At 39.7% G+C, this 20222-nt stretch overlaps 1 protein-coding gene across 1 annotated transcript in view; it reads left to right on the forward strand.

Annotated features, from left to right (window-relative positions):
* The first annotated feature begins 10879 nt into the window (after positions 1-10879).
* NOX3 (NADPH oxidase 3) overlaps positions 10880-20222 on the forward strand; it is a 39373-nt gene continuing 30030 nt past the window's right edge. Inside the window, exons 1-4 of the mRNA XM_075036808.1 lie at positions 10880-10924; positions 11589-11684; positions 11890-12000; positions 13826-13910. Coding sequence (XP_074892909.1) covers positions 10880-10924; positions 11589-11684; positions 11890-12000; positions 13826-13910 — 337 coding nt within the window. The remainder of the gene's footprint in view (positions 10925-11588; positions 11685-11889; positions 12001-13825; positions 13911-20222) is intronic.

Below are 20222 nucleotides of genomic sequence, written 5' to 3' on the forward strand. Positions count from 1 at the left end.
TCTGTCTTGGAAGAAAGATCTGAGGCAAGCTCCTTACATTTCGTGGAACTGCAGTGGAAATTTGATGGCAGCAAATATTTATTTTTAAGGATTATTTTGTTTGATTAAATACAACAGTGCATACCGTTGCACACACCACGATTTATATGGTGTGTCTGATATTACATTTATTTCATACTCTCCGTGCCATTTCAGCTTTCAAAGTACCATAGGCTATCACTTGCAGGTGTGAGTTAATAGTTCATTCATATGTGTAGGACACTTTGTGTTCCTCAGCAATCATCCCGTGATGTCTTAATGTCTGGAAAGCATCACTAGATCAGTTTACACTTGATTTATATTTTCAAGGCTGTCACCACAAAAACAAGGTCTAGGATGTTGTTTGTTTATTTGTCAACTGAAAGCTGCGATTGTTGAGCTCTGTTTCTGGGCAAGGGGTGAAATATATTTGAGACTGACTGTGTGCAAAAGTTTTTCAAAGGACGGCATTATCTTCAGCCCTGATCTTTGTGGCCATCTTCTCTATCATTACCAATTTTTCTACATAATTTTTGACTACCAGTTCTGGATGCATTCTCCTATATTGATTTTACCAGTGCTATAAATCATGTCATATTCCTACTCCTACTCAGGACTCCCACAACCACATAGCCATTGTCTTGCTCAGCTAGCTCACTGTAATAGGAATTCAGAATGAGTCAGTTTTCTGCTCAAAACCATGAACCCTTCTGAAGTCACTGCTCGCCAGGAAACAAAGCTTCATCCTGTGGATACAATTTTATTCTCAAATACATAGATCGGCATTCCAAAGTCCATTTTGTTTGAAATGGCCAAGAAGGCAGGATGAACCAGCGTGCAAGTGAGGCTGGTGCAACCTCCCCCAGGCTGGGCAGGGGATGGAGCTGCTCCCTACACAGCAGACCCTGCCCCAGGGGCAGGTCCCAGTCACCAAAGCCAGCATCAGCCTTAATGTCAGGACAGGGATGCCGGAGCAGGTCTCACAAAGTGTGGCAGCAGTTTCCCATTTAGCAAGTATTAACAATACTTGGGGGAAAAAGACTTCAGAAGACAAATAATGAATTAAGCAATAAATCTCTTGTCATCTTTCTTTTTGTTTCTCGCTGCCATTCTCTCTGGTAATCTATCAAATCACAATAAAAACATTTGGGTCTAGTGATCACACATTATCGTTTTCTCCACTATAATAACAATTAACAGTGTAGTTTTAATGTTCTCATATATGAAGAATGTTTCAGCTTTTTTCAAAACAACAGAAAAATAGTAAAAGTCTTGTGAACTGCTCATGAGACACAACCTGTTAAAGGTTGCTGTGACTCTTTGGCAAGTCACTTAATATCCCCTTCTGATTTTCCTTTTTATAATAACTTATCTTCATCTTACAGAGTTTGATGTAAAGACTAAATCAAAATGTTTGTATAGTACTTTAAGTATGGCAAGAATTCCCCCAAAAAATGGGTGTATTTTCTTTGAATGAAAAATACATTCTTATATAAAAAAAAATATAATAAAATACATACAATACAAATACTATCAATTGAGTATTGAAGTAAATGAAACAGAACATTTAAACTGAATTTCTGTTAAAACAATTTAAAAATTAGCATGATTTGTAAACAGGCTTTCCTCTAGGTTTTATTTCTAAAAACTACATTTTAAAAATGTTGTTCAACTTTGAAATTAATAGCATTTTACTGATAGTCCTTTAAGTGTCTTTTAATTTCTTTATTCTCAAACCATAGGCAGTTGTTGGAACTTTTATGAGATCTGAAATGAGCAATATTTGAATATAAACCAACTTTAATCTCTTCTGTTTTAAAGCACTATATTGGGAAAACCTTTAACAAAATTGAATTCATTAGCTTAAGTTGTAACTGCAATATAAACAGGCATACATTAAATACTATAATCACCACGTCCTTGCAGTTACCTTTATGTTCATACTTACAATAAGGTAAATTTACAGCTCCACAGAAACTGCAGGCAGCTCAAAGCCTTGAAACACTTGCAATGTTAATCTAAATTTAGAGCAAAATGAAGTGAGAGCTGACTTCCCAGAGCCCTGGTGAGGGATGATGCCTATGTTGAGCAGGTGTGGCTGGGTAAGGCCATGGGGCCAGGGCAACGTGGTGGTGCTTGTGGTGGTGACGGGTCAGCGGGGACATTGTTGGTCACTGCCTGGCTGGAGGAGATGGGAGACGATTGTGCTGCTTGTGTTGCTTTCTCAAGAAAGCACTGTGGCAGGAGACCAGCCTGCATGTGGTGGGGAGAGGAGAAAGAAGTCACCGTGCCTTGCCCAAAGGAGAGGAGAAGTGAGAAAAGAGCAGGAACTGGTCTGCTGCTTTCTTCTCCATGTTCAGCCTCAGACCCCCTTTGATGGGGATTTACTCCACTACAGGTGAGAATGAATGAAATCGGTGTCTTATTAGAAAGAAATCACTCAAAATTTAATTTCAGCTGCAAGGACCAAATCATGAGATGTGTTAAACACAGAACCACTTGGCCCTTTGGGATGAATTTGAAGTCCTAAAACTTCATTGCTTTGTCCGCAGCATGTTAAATCAAATGTATCAAAAATTGTAAGTAAAAGACTTTTTAGCTATGCACACTATTGCCATGAGATGTTGAGAAGTCTAGCATAGGACTAATTATTTTTAGTTGCTAAAAATTACAGGGCTTTTAGAAAAAGTTTAAGGGAGTGGATGAAGATGTGGGGACAAAATGTTGAAAGGGGAAATAGATAGTATCAGGTATCACTTGGAAACCTTTGCTTACAAGGGTACTGTTGCTTAGACTATGAAAATACTGTTTAAATGTCTGTCATCCTCCCCCTTTGTCTTTATTCATTGTTTCTTCACCTCTTCTTGGTGTATTCAATCTTTATTCTCACACCCCCCCCCGCCCCCGCCTATGCCTCTTCCTGGCTTCTCACAACAGAGAGATACTTTATAGGCAGTGCCACCGGCTTATTTGAATTTAAGGTAATGGAAGCAAATAACATTTTAGTGGCAGAGAAATGAGTCCAGAACACTTACGGCTTATGCTTTTATATATTGCTATACTGCAGTGTTAAAAATGATGGCCTGTAATTACTTTAAAATACAATTTCCACTTTGAACATGCTAGAAAATGCTTTCTACTAGGTGAACTCTTAGCTCTTGACCTCTGTTCTTGTGTGCAGTTGTGAATAGCCATCTGGAAAGGTTGTATGTATTGCTACTCTTCCTTCATGTGCATATGATTACTGACACCAAGGAGTATGTAGGAGTGACCTTTTAATGCTCCTATACTGGGCAAACTGTATTTCATTTTTAATTTAATATGGAATAGGATTTAATAATAATCTCAGAATGAATTTGGGAAGGAATATAAAGTCTGAATGAGGAGAAATCATTCACTGAAAACCATTCAGATAACATACAGTTTTATCAACTCTGGTAATTTTACTACTATGCAAATGAGGAATTTGCATGGTTATGTGTTTTTTGGAAAAATGATTTGCGGCACACAGTCTTAAAAACATACCTATATACAAGTCCTTATATTAATTTAATGAAAGTCTTTATTCATGTCATTGCTACTCATTTTAAGGGTATATGAAATCACTTAAATACCTATGTTTCCTTCTTATTGTATTTGAAGTATCCAGTGAAAGAATTTAAGACTGCATCAACCAAAATTGCTATAAAATATTCCACTGAAAATATTCAATCTAGCACTCCAAAACATTTCATCCTCATAAAAATCGACTGCTAATGGGATCACAAAGTTCTGAATAAAAGCCAGAAATAAAATCAGACTAATCTAATAACTTCTTCATGAAAATTTTAACAAAAGACAAATTAATTTAGTTAAATTAAGTATGCTGATAGTCTAGGGTAAGAAACTTCAGAACACTCCATTCACTTTGTTCTAGTAAACTAAGTGGAAATCACAGGCTTCACAAAATGTCTGAGGTTGGAAAGCACCACTGGAGATTGCCCAGAACAACTTCCCTGGTCACCTATACCAGGCTGCTCGGGGCTGTGTCCAGATGGGTTTTTAATATCTCCAAGGAGGGAGTCTCCATACCCTCTTTGGGCAACCTGTGCCAGTTACCCTCACAGTAAGAAAGTGTTGCCTGCTCTTCAAACAGAATCTCCTGTGTTTCAGTTTGTGCCCGTTGCCTCTGGTCCTGCCACTGGATACCACTGGGAAGAGTCTGGCTCCATTTTCTTTGGACCCTCCCATGAGGTATTTATACATTGATAAGATCCCCCTGAGTCTGCTCTTCTCCAGGCTGAACAGTCCCTCAGCATGTCCCCTCATGAAAGATGCTGCAGTCGCTTAATCATCTTTGTGGCCCTGACTGGACTCATTCCAGTAAGTAAGTATCTTTCGTGTACTGGGTAGCCCAGCAGTAGACCCAGGACTCCAGATGTGTCTCACCAGGACTGAATGGAGGGGAAGGATCACCTCCCTTGACCTGGTGGCAATGCACTTTCCTAATGCAGCCCAGAAGGCTGTTTGCCTTCTTTGCCATGAGGGTGCATTGCTGGCTCATGGTTAGCATGTTGTTCACCATGACCCCCAGGGTCTTCTCTGCAGAGCTGTTTCCCAGCAGTTGGCCCCCAGCTTGTATTGGCGTCTGGGTTTATTCCTCCCCAGCTACAGGACTTGGCATTTCACCTCGTTGAACTTACTGGATTCCCATCAGCTCATTTTTTCCACCTGCTCAACACCAAACCTGGCAGCTCATTATAGAAGGCTATCAGGTTGGTTAACCAAAATTTCATGTTTGTAAAGCCATGCTGACTGCTCCTGATCACCTTCTTGTCCTTCAGGTGTCTGGAAATGGTTTCAAGGAAGATTTGGTCCATCACCTTCCTAGAGATTAAGCTGAGGCTGACCACTTCAGGTTCCCCAGATCCTCCTTCTTGCCCTTCTTGAAGACAGGAATGACAGACGCTTGCTTTCTTCCAGTCCTCAGGAGGCTCCCCCAGCTGCCATGACCTTTCAAAGATGATTGAGAGTGGCCTCGCAGTGACACCAGCCAGGTCAGCAGTCATGTGTCCCATCAGGTCCCATGGATTTGCGTACGTCCAGTTTGTTTAAATGTTCCCTAACCTGATCTTCCTCCACCAAGCATCGGGTGGAGTCTTCCTTGCTCCAGACTTTCCCGTTGGCCTCAGGGGCCTGGAACAACTGAAGGTTAGTCTTACCGGTAAAGACTGAGGTGAAAAAGTGATTGAGTACCTCAGGTTTGCCTTGTTCTTTGTCACCAGGTCCCATCCCTAATCTGGTCAGCCCTGGAGAGCACGGAGAGTATTATGGATGTGCAATAGTGTAGGGGAATTGGTTGTGTTCTGATGTGGAACCTGAACAACCCTTTTATACCCATATTGAGTCTCCCTCAATACTTTCTCCATTGTGTCAGCAATGCCCTGGCTCTGGGGGAGGTGAAAAGCCAGGTGGCAGCCATCTTCCCCCTCTGTCACCTCACTTGCCAGGGCACAGCCCTTGCTTCCCCTTTACTGTGGGTTATACCCAGCCTGGCAGAGCCTGCTCCCATAAGGGGCATCCTGTGAGCACAGTCCTGCAAAAAAGTGTCACAGATTGCAGATCGGTGGACTTAGTAGTGGCACCTGGTACAGGAGATGAAGAGCTCGAGGGAGGCCAACTGATGCACAACTTGCTTGTGCTGTATTAGGAATGTATGAGGCAGGGCCAGATGAAGAATATCTCACCTATTATGGGATTTTTCAGGTCTGGTGACACAGAGAAAACATCATGAATGCTGCTGTCATCCCTTTTTCCTCTGCTTCTTGTTCTTCCCATTTCTCAGCTCATCTTTAACCTGTTTTCCATGGCTTGTTACCTACAAAACAGCTAAAATGAAAATTCATCTGGGTACCTGTGGACACATCAATTTGTACAAGATTTCACCTGCTTTGAGGGGTTCTTTTGTTTTATTAAGCTGGAAAACAGCTCGTGTGGGAAAACCAGCATTTTGCACATATAATTAGGAAGGCAGGATACTCTGTTTCTGGAGATGCACAGTCAAGAGCTGGAAGATTTCGACACTTACTGAAACAAATAGCTTTTGAACGTGTGAAATTGCTCCTGAATATATTTTGATTACAGTGTGAGCATGGTAATAAAGGAGTCCCTTGAGAAAGAAAAGATTTGGATTCAAATATTAATATCGTTTGGCTGGGAACTGATTATCTCCCAAGCTAGAGTGGTTAGGTTTCTCATTGATAAACCTTTCTGCTGGCTTACGGAAAGAGTCAGAATTGGGGCTGCCCTCTGCAAACAGGGTGCTGAGCCCTGCTTCAGGCAGAAACACCACTTGGTCCCACACTGGTCAGTGACAATCTCCCTTTTAGCCTCCAATGTGACTTTTGATTTTGATCCCAGACCCTTTGCATTTCATTGTTGTTTCAACTCCTTTTCTTGACTCCTGTAGGCACTGCTGGCATACGCTGTGATTCCAGATCCTGGCACTGCCCATCAGTTGAGATATCCCTGATAGCGGTATCAGGTCTCCAAACACAGGGAAAGGAACAGTTTTATTACACTGTGTCTATTTTATTGCACCGGCTTGTGGAGTTCAAGAGGGGCTCATCCTACAACCAAAAGGCTTTTCTTCTTTTTAAAGGGTTCTGAAACTTTATTCTGCTTTTCTGGATGGACACAGAAGTCTTCCCCTCCATTTTGTGCCTTGTGACCAATGACTGGGTTTGTGGACGTAGTCAATACTTGCTGTACCATTGCTAATTCTGCCAACTGCATTGCAAGTGTTTTGATAACTGCATGATTTTTTGTTGTTGTTCAATCCCACTTCCAGGGCCAAGATTTTTAATATTTTATTAAAAAATAAACACATTGTTACTGAAAAAAAGCTGTAAATGAGAAGCCAGATGCCGTTGAAGTCTCAGTACTCAGTCAGCTCTCCCCCCCAAACTGCACACTTTTTTTTTTTTTTATTTTCATAAATTTTAGAACAATCTGATGATTTTTGAATCTTTGGCACTGACAAGTCTGATATTACATTAGTCTTTTATTGAATGTTCTCAAACTGCAAAACAGTTGCCCCATTCATAATGGGAGTACAGTTCATAAAAAAAAATCCATTAACATTAATGAGGTAGTTAAATTTAAAAAAAAAAACCACACTATAAGAAAATCTCTGAAAATTATATAGCTGTTTTTCTGCTACTAGTCACTCAGCCACTGTTTACAGAAATTCAGTAAGTTTCTTTTAGAAAGCCAGAATCAGAGCCTTGAAGAACAACCAAAGCTGAACCTTGGCCTCTGTTCCTTCAGAATTGTCTTTAAAAGAAAACAAGAGGAAAAAAAGGAAAAGGTTTGCACTCTAATCAGCTTCAGCAGCTTCTCTCTCCACAAAAGTTGAATGGTTTATCAAATATATTGTGCAGCTTCTTCATCCACTCAACAGAGACAAATCTGCCTCTCACTTCTTAAACATTATCAGGAAACATTATGTAGAAATAATGTAAAATTTAGAGAACACTGCAGTGCCACCATTGTGTACAGTCTAATACAAAGTGTACACTCTGATATAGCCAGCAATTAAATGGCTGTCAGATGGTCTGCAAAATTAAAGCACCCTGATCCTCTGCATCATTTGTTTATCTGCATCCATCTCTATATGTAGCATAGTGAAGCTCATCAAGTTCATCCAGGTTACTGACAAACATAAAGTCAAGCACACAGAAAAACTGTGAAAGGGCTAGGGCAGAGTTCAGAGCCAACTGAAATGATTTTGTCTTTGAGAAACAAGGCATGCATACCTAATAGTAAAATTACGATAGCCTAGCAAAATGAAATATATGTAGGTATATGTATACAGTCTCATGCTAATAATTAATTTGTCTTGTAAAGGGTAAGCACTGTTGAAAGTACTTTAAAAAAATTACTAGCAACCTCATATAGACATTGCTGTCAAACAGAATAGAACTAACTGCGATTGAGATCTGTAGCAGTAATTGATATAAACATTGACATTAATGCTGAGATACTTACATGGAAGAATTCAGCACCTCATAAACCTCTTTCCATGCAAAAACTGACCTTTTAAGCTAATGACAGAGTTGCCCGTCTCTTGCATGGAAACTCAGCATACCCATCACTGCTTTTTCTCCAGCTGCCAGAACCAATCCCTTTTCATTCTTACTCTATATCCTTTTTAGGACAGTTGCAGCTCATGATAATGACAAAACAATAACAAAATAGAATACTGTTAGTTCTTTAATCAATAAAATGTCCTTTCCTGACTCTTGTCTGAATAGTTTGTGCTAGAAATTGGCTGAGATCACTGCAAATCAGTATAATAAAATGATGATGACCAGTTCCTTTGTAGAAAATGAAGCAATAAAGAGCTTTTGTGTTAGCTTTATGTTTTTATTGATAGATACCATACTGGAGACCACACACATTACTGTTATATATGAGAAAAAACATAGCTGTTTCGACAGACAAAAAATAAAGTGCAGTTGATTCATCGGCTCCTTTAAGAGGACTGGCATCTGGACCACATGCACTTCAAAGTCAAATGCTGTACTGAGATGTGCTGCTTTGAAGTACAGCTGCTGATCCAGACAAATTTTGGAGCCTAAACCGGCATATGAATCTGCTGTACTCTGAAAAAAAATCTATTTCAGATGCCAGTTTTGACTCATTTTAGAAAATTGCTGTCTGGATCGGCTGAACTTCAAAGCAGAACATCGCAGTGCAGCGTTTCCCTTTGAAGTGCAGCTAATCCAGATAGTGGGTTTTCTCCCCCCCCCCCCTTTTTTTAAGTAGTTAAAATTGGCATCTGACCTTACCAGTATTTCTCCTCACCCTCTGCACATTCTTCTTCCCTTCTCCCTTATTTCCTCTTCTTTTGACCTCTCTGAAAAATACAGCAATACTCACTATCTTGTTAGCTCCTGCATTACCAAAGCTACTATAAAGAGGGTCATTGTGGGAATAGCCTATATCAAGTCACAAAATGGACAGTGGCCAATTACTGCACATGGCTTGCCATAAAGTTTGTTAATAAATAATGCTTAATTTTACCATCCAAGAAAAATAAAGCTCAAAATAAATCCCTTGTAAATGCTTATTTTCAGAGTATTCATAACCACATTTCCATGGTTCTGCTAACTCATATTAATGGTCATTAGCACTGGCTTAAAAAGTAGCTGAGCTTAACAGCATTTCAACTTTAAGGAATTTTAAGCTGTTTTGTCACAGATAGGTCTCCTTCGCAGCCAAGTCAGGAAGGCCTTAAGAAAATGGTTTTACTGGGGAAGGAATGAGATTACGACAGGCAGAGTTTGCCCAGCTTCTGGCAAGGGGAGCCAAGGGTAAATGCAGAGCACTCACCAGGACAGGACAAAAGAGAAGCTAAGACCTGGTCGGCCAGGAGGACGTTCCTGCAGCGGAGTGGACCATGTTTCAAAGCAATCTCTTCCTTACCCCAACTGTTGCCAGTTCCACAATGTAAAGGAGGTCAAGGGGAAGGGATTTCCCTTTAGAGAAGTGCAGAAAAGTCAATAAATTATTCTTCTCTCTTAGTAAAGGCAAATCAGAATATGTGATCTTCACATTGAATATAATCATGGTCCTGGCTGCTCAAATAATGACCTACTAAAGAAAAGGCTTGAGCAGACTAACAGCATTCTCTGTTACACTGACCTGTCCAAAGGTTTTGATCTTGCTGAGAGGTACTGAATCCTGCTGACTCATTTTTTCAGGTGTCTTGTTAGATCCTTACAGGACTAAACCTCTGAGGAGAATGAAGAAGGCTGAACAGCGCTCAGCACAAACCCGGAGGAGGAACAGGAACATCTGGTTTTATAAATAAAAACAAATCCTGAAAAAAAATGGGTAAACTGCAGCACCGGATAGTGTTTGTGGATTGTATTTGGAAGAGGCTTATATTTCCTGAGTACCTTAAGTCCTGCCAAAGCAACATCACTTTGCAGACAAAACATGGGAGCAAGGTCCAGAGCACATGGAGAGCCACGGCACCTGCCAGGCTGCTCAAGCCACATGCACAAGGGGTACAATTTTTCCTAACCCCTCTGTGCTCAGACCTCTGAAATAGGCATCTTCTCCTCACCTCACACGTCTTAGGTGAAGGCAGCCAATGTTTGTGGGACTTGACAGAGAAACCCAGGAGGAAATTAATTGTTAATTCTCTCCTCCTAGCAGGGAGGGAAGCAAGTAGGATTTGTGACCTTACACCAAACAATTTGAATAGAAGAAAGAGAAAATAACTGCTTATTTTATATCTGTGGCCGACTGAATGAAAAACTAGCATGCATTTTAACATTGCCATAATCTATACTCACAAGAAATCCAGAAAAATGCGAGAAGGGCACCCTTTATTCAGGCAGTTCCCAACTTCTGACTGAGTGACTTTGCCACTCCCAAGCTCCTGTCTTATACACACAAAGGATGCTCCCATCTGCTACTAAATTAAAAGACAAATCATAAAGAAATGTTGCATTCTGTTCAAACTGCAAAGACAACGCAAAAAACCCCACCCAAATAAATGCTAGTACAAAACGACAATTTAATGACAGAATCTCTCAATTGCTGAGAAATAACTTCGGAGAGAGAGAGGACTGGACAATGACCAGCATTTTATTTACTCAGGTCATAAGCCATGTCACTTGGGTGATCTGTTCTTGTCAGGCAGTCCTTAATTAGAAAATTCCTAGAGAGAGCTCCTGCTCCCACTAGGTGCTTATTAAAATCTAAAGACAAAAGGAGTTAGTAGAAAAGCCTGAGGAATGGACGGAGAACTCAGGTTACACTGGAAGGCAAGAGTCAGCTGCTGCTAGCATAGGGAGAGGCACTCAAGATGGGATGCTGGATTTTGAATGAAAAACTCTCAGTGCTGTTATTAGTGAGTATTTTTAGCATTAAAAAAATCTAATTGGATATATATAAATATTTTAAGCTTGTTTAAAAGACATTTTATGGTTTGCTTACAGTAATACTCCCAAGCTTAATGTAAAACTTGCTATAAAATATTCAGCAGCCTTTTTATAACTAGTCTTAAAAACAATTTAAAGTCTTACTGTTTTATTTTTAATTATTTTTAAGTCCGTGTACTTTAGTCCTCAGATAAAGGGAACGGGGGTTTGCAATTGTAATTGAAATTATATTTTGAATTCTTTTCAGAGACTTTGGTGAATTGAGTATGGGGGGCAGAGAAAGGAATTTCCTCAGCCCCTAACTCCCTCCATTTCTGGAATTCTTTAAATTTGGCTTTTATTGCCTTTTTAGAGGCCAGGCTAAGCCCTGTGTTTAAGATCAAGTTTACCATCACACAGTAAATGTCATCTATATCATCTACCGAGGGTGTGGGAATAGGACTGTAATCCTGCATTTGCTAAAAGATAGTCTCATTCTAGCAGGCATTTGTGATTTCTATCATCTGTGATCAAGAACTGCATTGCACACTGATTTTGAAGCACCTCTCAGATACTTTTAAAATTACAACCATAACTAGTTTTATATGCATTAAAAAACTAGTGTCACTAACCTGTAGCCTGTCTGCTTTGTAGCTGGTGTGGCTGGGACTGAATTTCTATTTGTTTATTGATACCTTCCACTGGTATGAAGATGAAGATGCTTACATTTATACACGGATTATGCTGGGAGTAAGTACGAATTTGATTGTTAAAGGGCTCCACAAGAAGAATATATGCATAGTCTGATTTTATTTACATCCTTCATAATAATGTTTTTGATGCTTCAACAGTAATTTTCCCATATAAGAGTATTACGTTAATATAGTATTTTCTTTCTTTTGCTCTTCCTATACCAAGCTTGTAATTTAATTTCTTTATGCTGTTATATGTACAGTCAACCCTGGCTTGGGCAAGAGCTTCTGCAACGTGCCTTAATTTTAACTGCATGCTAATCCTGTTACCAGTCAGTAGAAACCTTACCTCATTCTTAAGAGGAGCAAGCATTGTAAGTATCGTTTTGCAAATAGCCATATTATCCTCCCTTTTTTATTTCCATAGTTTAGCAGTGTTATCCATATCAAACATTTTCCAAGGATTTTAAATTTTTGATAGAGAAATCTGTACACTATTGCCTAGTTATTACCATTTAAATTGTCAGTATTCGTGACTGAAGAGAAACAAATGGCTTGTTTAACACAGTGCTCTAAATGCAGTGCTGATTTTGGCAGCCACTGCATAGCATGGTGTCATGAAGTGAAAAGTGAGGCGCTACAAAAAAAGGATGTAATAATGCAACTTGGCCAAATGGAGACTATACGTATCCATCATGTATATCCTGTGTAGTTGCAAAGTGAAAATTGGAGAGAGAAAATGTACAGATAGATAAAAGTGTCATAAGGATAATAAGGAACATGTCTAAACCCTTCTGCCTGAGTGGCCACCATTCAGGTCTTCCTTTCTTGTAAACACGTGTTTTTGTAATGGAGTGGTCATGTGCTCAGAGGCATTTACATTAACCTCAGCATCACACATAGGAAGTACTTCAGGCTTTAGCTCTGCTAGCTATAGCTTCAACTTGCAGTGAATTTTTACAGTCAGAGCAATTCCAATACCACATGTTTGGGTAAAAAATCACTGATCACTTCATGCCTCCAAGAACAACAGGAATTTAGAAATCGTGATATTGATTTATTTTATTGTAAGCTGGTTCTTATTTCAGATCTGCCTTTTTTTTTTCTTGAGAGTTAGAGTTACACTTCAAGCAGTCTTTAGGCTTGGAATCAAACCTGATAATTGTTTGAGTCTAGGAGATGAGCATTTAAGAAAAAAAAGCCTTGTTGGACTTCTGAATGGGTTTGTGAATTAACATAAAATATATTCATCCCCACTTAGATGCTGAGTAAGAACTCAGAGAACTGGAACACTTCTCACAGATAATCAGTATCATCTTGCTCTTCTAGACAATATTCTCCTCTTGAGGAGCATGGTACAGAGCAACTTGACTGGCTCCAGCATGGTCAGCACAAGGCTGGATCCAGTGTCTCTCCGAGGAGGTGCTGTGTCTTGGCATTGCACCCCACAGTGCTTCAGATATTTGGAAGATTTATTAGCTGGGAAACAACATGGATAAATGCCAGGATCTTTGGCATGGCACTGTGCCAGGTCAAGCGAGCAATCCAGACACCCACAACACCGTTCGGAGACTGAATGAGGTCCGCAAGGGCTGTCTAGGTTCCAGCGGAGTGTGTTAGTTTTGGCTGATTGCCGCCCGCCCCGGCCCCAGGCTGGCTCTGTGCAGAGGCACCCAGCTGGCCATGAGCACACCACCATCAAGCACTTCCAATAATGGGAAGACGGCTCAGTAACACATAAGCGTGCAGCCACCTGAGGTCTAGACAGCCTCACCCTCCTGGGGTGTGCATTTCATGAAAGCAGCGAAAATGTTTTCATTCCAAGCTGGCTTTGCCAGCAATTCGGCTGTGTTCATGCAGTTAAACCTAAGTTTGCAAAGCAGTGGTGGCCCAGCCTGGTGTCCTTATACCAGCAAATTAGTTAATCACCAGCCGCAATAAACCACTCACAAATCACAGCTAAATGTAGCACAGTTTTACCAAACCTGTTTTTGAGCCCCTCTATAGGCTGAATAGCTTAAGACATCCTGTGCTAAAGCAGTTACCTGAGCCCCAAAGTCAAGGTTAACCCCAAACTTCCACTGAATTCCTTCAATATTCCATTTTTAAATGTACTGAACTCCTCTATTCTCCTCTCCAAAATGTGAGCTGTAAATAGTAATAGAAATGATGTAAAACAAGGTCTGCTTTTTCACCAAGTGCTGTGGAGGAGCACTGAGGAGACAGCTTGACAAAAACATCGCATTTCACAAGATGGTTGCCTATGGAATAGCTGTAAATGCAAGTAAGCTTTTTTTTTTTCCTTCTTCTTTGCCTTTGAAATGTTTTGAATTTCACAGTGATTCTGCCTAATGCTGTAATCCCCATCAGCTCTGATGTGCTACTTTAGTGCAATCATTTGGTGACTGCAGCTTTAAATAGGTGTAGGAGTTCCATCTGATTAACCATTTGTAACCATTTTTGCTTGAGAAAAGTTTGACTGTTAAGTCAATAACTTTCAACCTGGATGGTAATTACTAGTTGCCATTTAGTTAATGTAAGCAACTTGTGTGCTCTTAATATTTAGTGTAAATAACTTTAATTAAAACTCTGAGAGTGGCTGTTTGGGGAGGTGACATAGCATTACAGTCTGTTTTCCTAAGGAAATGGTGCTTATGAGTCACACCGCTCATCTGTCCACCACTACATCTTCTTCAATAATTTTTTCAACCAGGTAATAAATTTAATCTGAATTTGAGACAAGCAGCTGTCTCAAAACCTTTAAATTCCTAAATATTTTTTTTTAAAATAGGTGATAAGTACAGGGAACTAATGGCCCCCTTAAGGGAAAAAACTGCATCTGGACCTCAAAAGTTATCATCTGTTCTGCTGATCCTAGTGACTTACTGAGGTATAGGTGTTCGTTTGCCTGGCTGGCAAGACGACATGGCACCTTCCTGTTCTCCAAGTCATTAAAGGACCTGAAGAATACTGAAGCTTATGGGTATTCAGAGGACATGAGGGCAACAGGAGATAGTGTGGGCAAGAGGAATGCACAAAGAACAAATGGCAGTATGAGGAAGGACATAAGCACATAGAGATGGAGAGGTATCTGGGGCAAACAGTTCTCTTAGAAAATGTGAAGGAGGCACTGGAGTTAATTAAGTTTATTTGGAAGCATAAGACATTGCAGGGTAACAGTTCTACCCCCAGGCTGTCTGGGTGGATCCTGATCACAATACTTTTTTCAGTCTACATGAGGGAGCTGCTTTTGTGTCTATAGGCTGTTAATATCCCCATGCAGTGAGACAAGAACATGAAGTCAGGATTGCCATCAGGAATCAATAGCTAAAATTTGTCCTTTGTATGTAGCGCTACAGAATTCAGAGGAGAAGGCTGGGGGATGAGAATGTGCATCTTATAGTATATTATGGTGATTTACTTTACTGTCATGTCCATTCATTTATCAGAGTTCAGTTTCAGCATAAAGCAGATTCCTACAGAACGCAACATTGCTTCTTTAATTAACAAATCAACCCAGGAATGTAAATTAACCAACTTCTACTTGGTGTATAATTTGTCATGCTCCAAAAAGAAAGCAAAACTGCATAGTCAAACCTTTATGTTTTTGGTTTTTACATTAATATAAAGATGTTTGCTAGTGCATTAAGGTGGACAGTTTGGGAAGTGCAAGTCTATCAGAAAAGTGTTTACTTTATGGCTTCAGTAATTCCAAGGAAAAAGATACAGGAGCTGATGTGAAATAACAAAAAAGCACCATTATTTAAATCTGTCACTCTCTAGGGAGAAAATGAGCGTTTGTTGTTGGGTTGTTATTTGAGTTGTTTGGGGTTTTTTCCAGAATATAAAACAAACAAATAGTTGATGAGGTATCGGTATTTGAGGAAGAAAACAAAATACAGGGAAGTCTAACGAACAAAACATGACAACTTATGAACTCATGCTTCCCTAACAGACAAGTGAGAAACAACTATCATATTTCGGAAAACACTACATCACTGTATAGTCAGACTTGGGTAAAGAATGGCCAGAAACTCAGCTGCCTGAAATTAAATTTCAAATTAATAAAAAAAATACAATCTACAGCACATAGTGTGACAGAAAAGCAACGTTTCAGAGAGGTACCCACAACTATATTGAGTCTCTTTTTATAAAATCTAACAGTGTTAAAATGATGTGTAAATAGATGCCATTTTCCTCTCAACTGACACATTATTTATCCAAGTACTACCTATATTGCCTTTTGTTACACAAAAGCATAGTCAACTCCTATTAGTCTATTGCAATTTAGTAATTCTTAGTTAAATGAATGTTCTCCCCTGTATGATCAATAGCCTAAATGTGGCAGCAAGAAGTTAAACCAATTTGCAGATCAGATCAGTAAGCTTAGCCTCACAATATAAAATTGTAGACTCCTTTATTATTAAAGTAACATGTATTCATCTCAGCTTGCCAGGTGGTGTTATTCCAGCATATTTATTTAATAGTGTGCTAAAAATAGTCAGTGCAACATTAGTATTGTCTGGCTTCTAACAGGCAGCCAGCTCAGCTGAGGTGCACGTGGCCTTGGAAAAAGTACATCGGTACCTTTAATTTTTCATCAGCTCTAATACAAATTCAAGAGCAGGCTTTAATTGGTCAGGTCATAAAGGGATATAATTAGAGACTAGTAGAAGAGGGAAGTTGGAGGAAAGAGAGAGAGTAAACAATGCTATCTATAATCAAGGGCATCATTGAAAATTCAGTAAAGGGAATTCTGCTTAGTTTGGCTTCCTGCATTCTGCATGCCTGTCTGTGATAAGAGCTGTCTGGGAGTTATTCACCCACTAATAAATCTTCCTTATAGACCCGTAACTCTGCTAGAATAAAATCATAGTTTCATGCACTCACAGTTTGATCAGTGCAAATCTTCCTATGCTTTCTAATGCAAAAGAGACTTTTCAGTTGAGAGGCAGTTGTCTGAAACCTAAAGATACCTACAAGAGATAGTAAATAACATTTTGTACAACTTCTCTCTCTTACTGTATTGTTTGTACCCTCACAAGAAAGTACATTCATACATTTTCTGAAGTGGGGACTGTTGGGGGGGATATGTGGGGTTTTTTTACTTTGGCATACGGTGCGTATCTTGAAAAACAGGCTGCTTCTTGTGTTGTTTTGATGTTTGCAGAAAGGTTATATAGATACATTGTGCCAACAGTCTCTGAATTTTGATATGAATAAAGCTTAAGCAATTAAGGGAAAGTAGGGGAAGGACAGTGAGGTTCTTTGTAGTTAGGCTGTTTGGAATGGTGGTTCCTGCTCCTTAAAAATTCCAGCAGTGAGATTTTATTTAAAAACATGCAGAATGCAGAGAGAAGTATAGTGATGCCAGGTGTGTTTGGTTTCTGACGAGCACTGAAAAATCTATAGCTAAAAATACTAGCAAACCTTTCCATTTTCAACCACATTTTGGTAGTGGTGGCTATGTGAAGGGCTTTGGTGATCTGAGTAACATTTTTGTGTAAGCAGTGAAGTTTTCAGGGAAGCAGATGCTTATCTTCAAAAGAGGTTTAGCTGATATCTCAGTGTTGTACTTCCAGAAATTACAGAAAATCAAATTTCCATTAAACTGCATATTTTTTTTTCAGTCAGATTGTTTAAATCCAGACTTAGTGCAAGTACTAGGAAGAAAACTACATTAAATTAAAGATTATAAGCTTCCAGCTAAGACAAAAAATGGTCAAAGTCATGTTCTTCTTTGATGTCCATAACCATTCTTAAAGAAAAAAAATCCAATGCAAGTATGTGCGTGGTCACTATTGGTGCAATTTTTACATAACCTGCACTTTTTTAGTCCACAGAGACAGCATGAAGCTGAATTAAGGGTTCTGTGTAACTAGAAAAGGCACAAAGCAGTGGGTGGCAAAAGAATCCAGGCTTGGTCAGGGACAGAATTCTACATGCCTGGGTTAGCTGCTTGCAAAGCCGTTCTCTTCACTGCAGGCAGAAAGGCCAGGATTTGACCCTTTGATTTTATCATGATGGGTTGGTTAACCAAAACATTTAACTGCTAGCAGCAAGCTCCAATTTGATTATTATCCTGTACAGGCACGCAGAAAAAGAGAAAGTGAAATCTTGTCCTCAGATAAACACATGCAATTTCAGTTTAGTTCAATGAGAGTTGTGCATGCTTCACTGAAGGCACAATTGGCTGAATAAGACTAGCTAAATTGACCAGACTTTCAAGATAATTTAATTACATATCTTTGTATTTAAGAATATGTACAGTAAACACCATGCTCTAATAGCAACCCTTTTCCTCCCTCCCTCCTTCCAATAAAACCTTTTATTTGATCTCAGAGGTGGACTAGATAGAACATCTCAGGGTCAAATACAAATTAATGTATGTTAAGTGCTTCAGAGGTTCCAGATGTTGTTAAAAACAACAGTCAAAATTGTTCAGTCTTCATGCACAGTTATAAAAAAGAACTTTGTTTAAAGGATTGCATGATTTATTCCATACTTTATATTTGGTGATGCAGAATGAGGAAAAAATTGAAGTGAAAATCCTGACATGTAGTACCTTAAACTTTGCCCTCATGGTTAACTTAGATAAGTGGTGCAGGGAAAAAAAACCCAACTGTTGTAAGGTCAAATTTCAGAAATCTGCATATTAATTTTGGAATTGCTTAGTAAATTCTATACACTGCAGATGCAAAGGACTTTCAGAAAATGCACTTTAGGGATGTAAAATATTTTAGCTAATGGCAATGTATCTAGAGCCAGACTTTTTAGTCTGCTACAACTATTTTACATTAAATGAACCACACTGAAAATGGAATTAGAACTTTGCATTACTCTTACCATCCAGTTATAATTCACTTTCAGATTGCATCATTTTTTCCTAGCAGCACACAAAAAATCATCAGAAGTATTAATCTAATAACACTCTAGGCAATATTTAAGATCATGGGAGACTCAGGTAAACCAACATATTCAGTACATCATTAGTTTGAATGTTAATATTTTCCAGTGTATCATTATATTCTGTACATTAACAACTACCACAGACTAGCTTGCAGAAAAGACCTCTCCTGTTGGTTCTGGGAGTCTTCTACACTTGTAATATGCTCTACCTGTTAGATGAAAGCTGGAGGGAATGTCACCCAAAAGGGAAGATGTGGTAAATCCCAAAGAAGAGGGTAAGATGATGTTTCCATTGTCAGTAACACAGTAAGGCAGAACAATATGCAGGTGGACAAAATGGTGTCCTTTAATAGCCTGCAAAAAAATCTTACTAGGCTAAGTTGCAGAAAGCGGATCTCTTTTCCAGGGAAAAGTTGCAACATGATTACCCTTCAGTAAACCTTAGGCTTGAGACCTTTTCGGGAAGCTATGTCTACTCAAACCACAGTTTTTTTCTGTTCGAGATTGCAAATACTTTGTTAGCAAATGTGGACCTCTGGAAGAAACTACCACCTCATTTCGTTCTCAACACTTGACATATACCAGATAGCATTAGGTTTCCTGTCACTGCTGACATGACTGGAATTTGTACAAATCATGTACAGTCCTGCACTTTGAGGAAAGTGCGAGATTTTGTAGCCTTCTAAACAACAGAAATGTCATCATTTCACATGAAGATTTCACAATCTGCAGTATTACTTTTTAAAAAATCTACGTCTTTTGAAGGTGAAAGAGAGAAAGTGTGTTATGCGCTGAACACAGATTGGAACCACCACCTCTAGTCAATGTTGCTATTTTAAGTGAGCAAGGATAGTCCAAAACCTGCAGTGTATGTGCTGCAGGGAACCCTTGGTAAAACAATGCTATAGATCACAACTGTATGAAACTCACCTGGTCCCAAAGCTATGGTGACTATTACATCGTATCAGAGTTACAAAGAACATCCTGCAGGTATAGAGGACAAGAGGCCTAAGTACCATTACTGATTGCACCAGTAATCACTAGCAGATGCCAAGATATAACTGCTCAGTAGACATCCACTCAAGAGATTCATTGTCAGGGCTTTCCGTCCTTTGAAAGTTTTCTCTCCTCTTTCCATTAGGCTGGTACCGGACTACATGCAGCACGTAACTCCACAATCTACCGCAGACAGGGGTCTGTTACCCCACACTCCCGTCCTCCAAGTGAGCTCTTTCAGATGTCAGAGAAATCAGGTCCTCATCAAGCAATGACTTGGTTCCCTTCCAGCTGGATCTGATAACATCCTTACCAGGCCAAAACATCTGTTCTGAAAGGAGCCCCTTGTAGGAACAGCTCCCCACCGCCCCCTTCCCACTCAGCACTTAAAAGTGCTGTTACACTTAAATATATAAACAGTGTTTATATACTGCTTATACATCAGTTGTACGCTGGGGAACAGATTGCCACAGCCCCCACACAGCTGCCACCTAAACCCTGCAGCTCAAAGCCTCTCAGGCTTTTGGGTTTTGACAGTCTGAATCCGCACATCTCACACGCTGCGTACGGTCTTGTGCAACCTTCATTCCAGCGTCCTGGCGCTGCCGAGGTGCTGGGAGCACCCTCGCACGTGCAGGCTCCGGGCAGCGTCTCCTGCCTGATGCTGGCCAGGTTGTTTCACATGCAGCAC

This window comes from Buteo buteo, chromosome 9 (genome assembly GCF_964188355.1).
Source record: "Buteo buteo chromosome 9, bButBut1.hap1.1, whole genome shotgun sequence".
In the NCBI taxonomy this organism is placed as follows: Eukaryota; Metazoa; Chordata; class Aves; order Accipitriformes; family Accipitridae; genus Buteo; species Buteo buteo.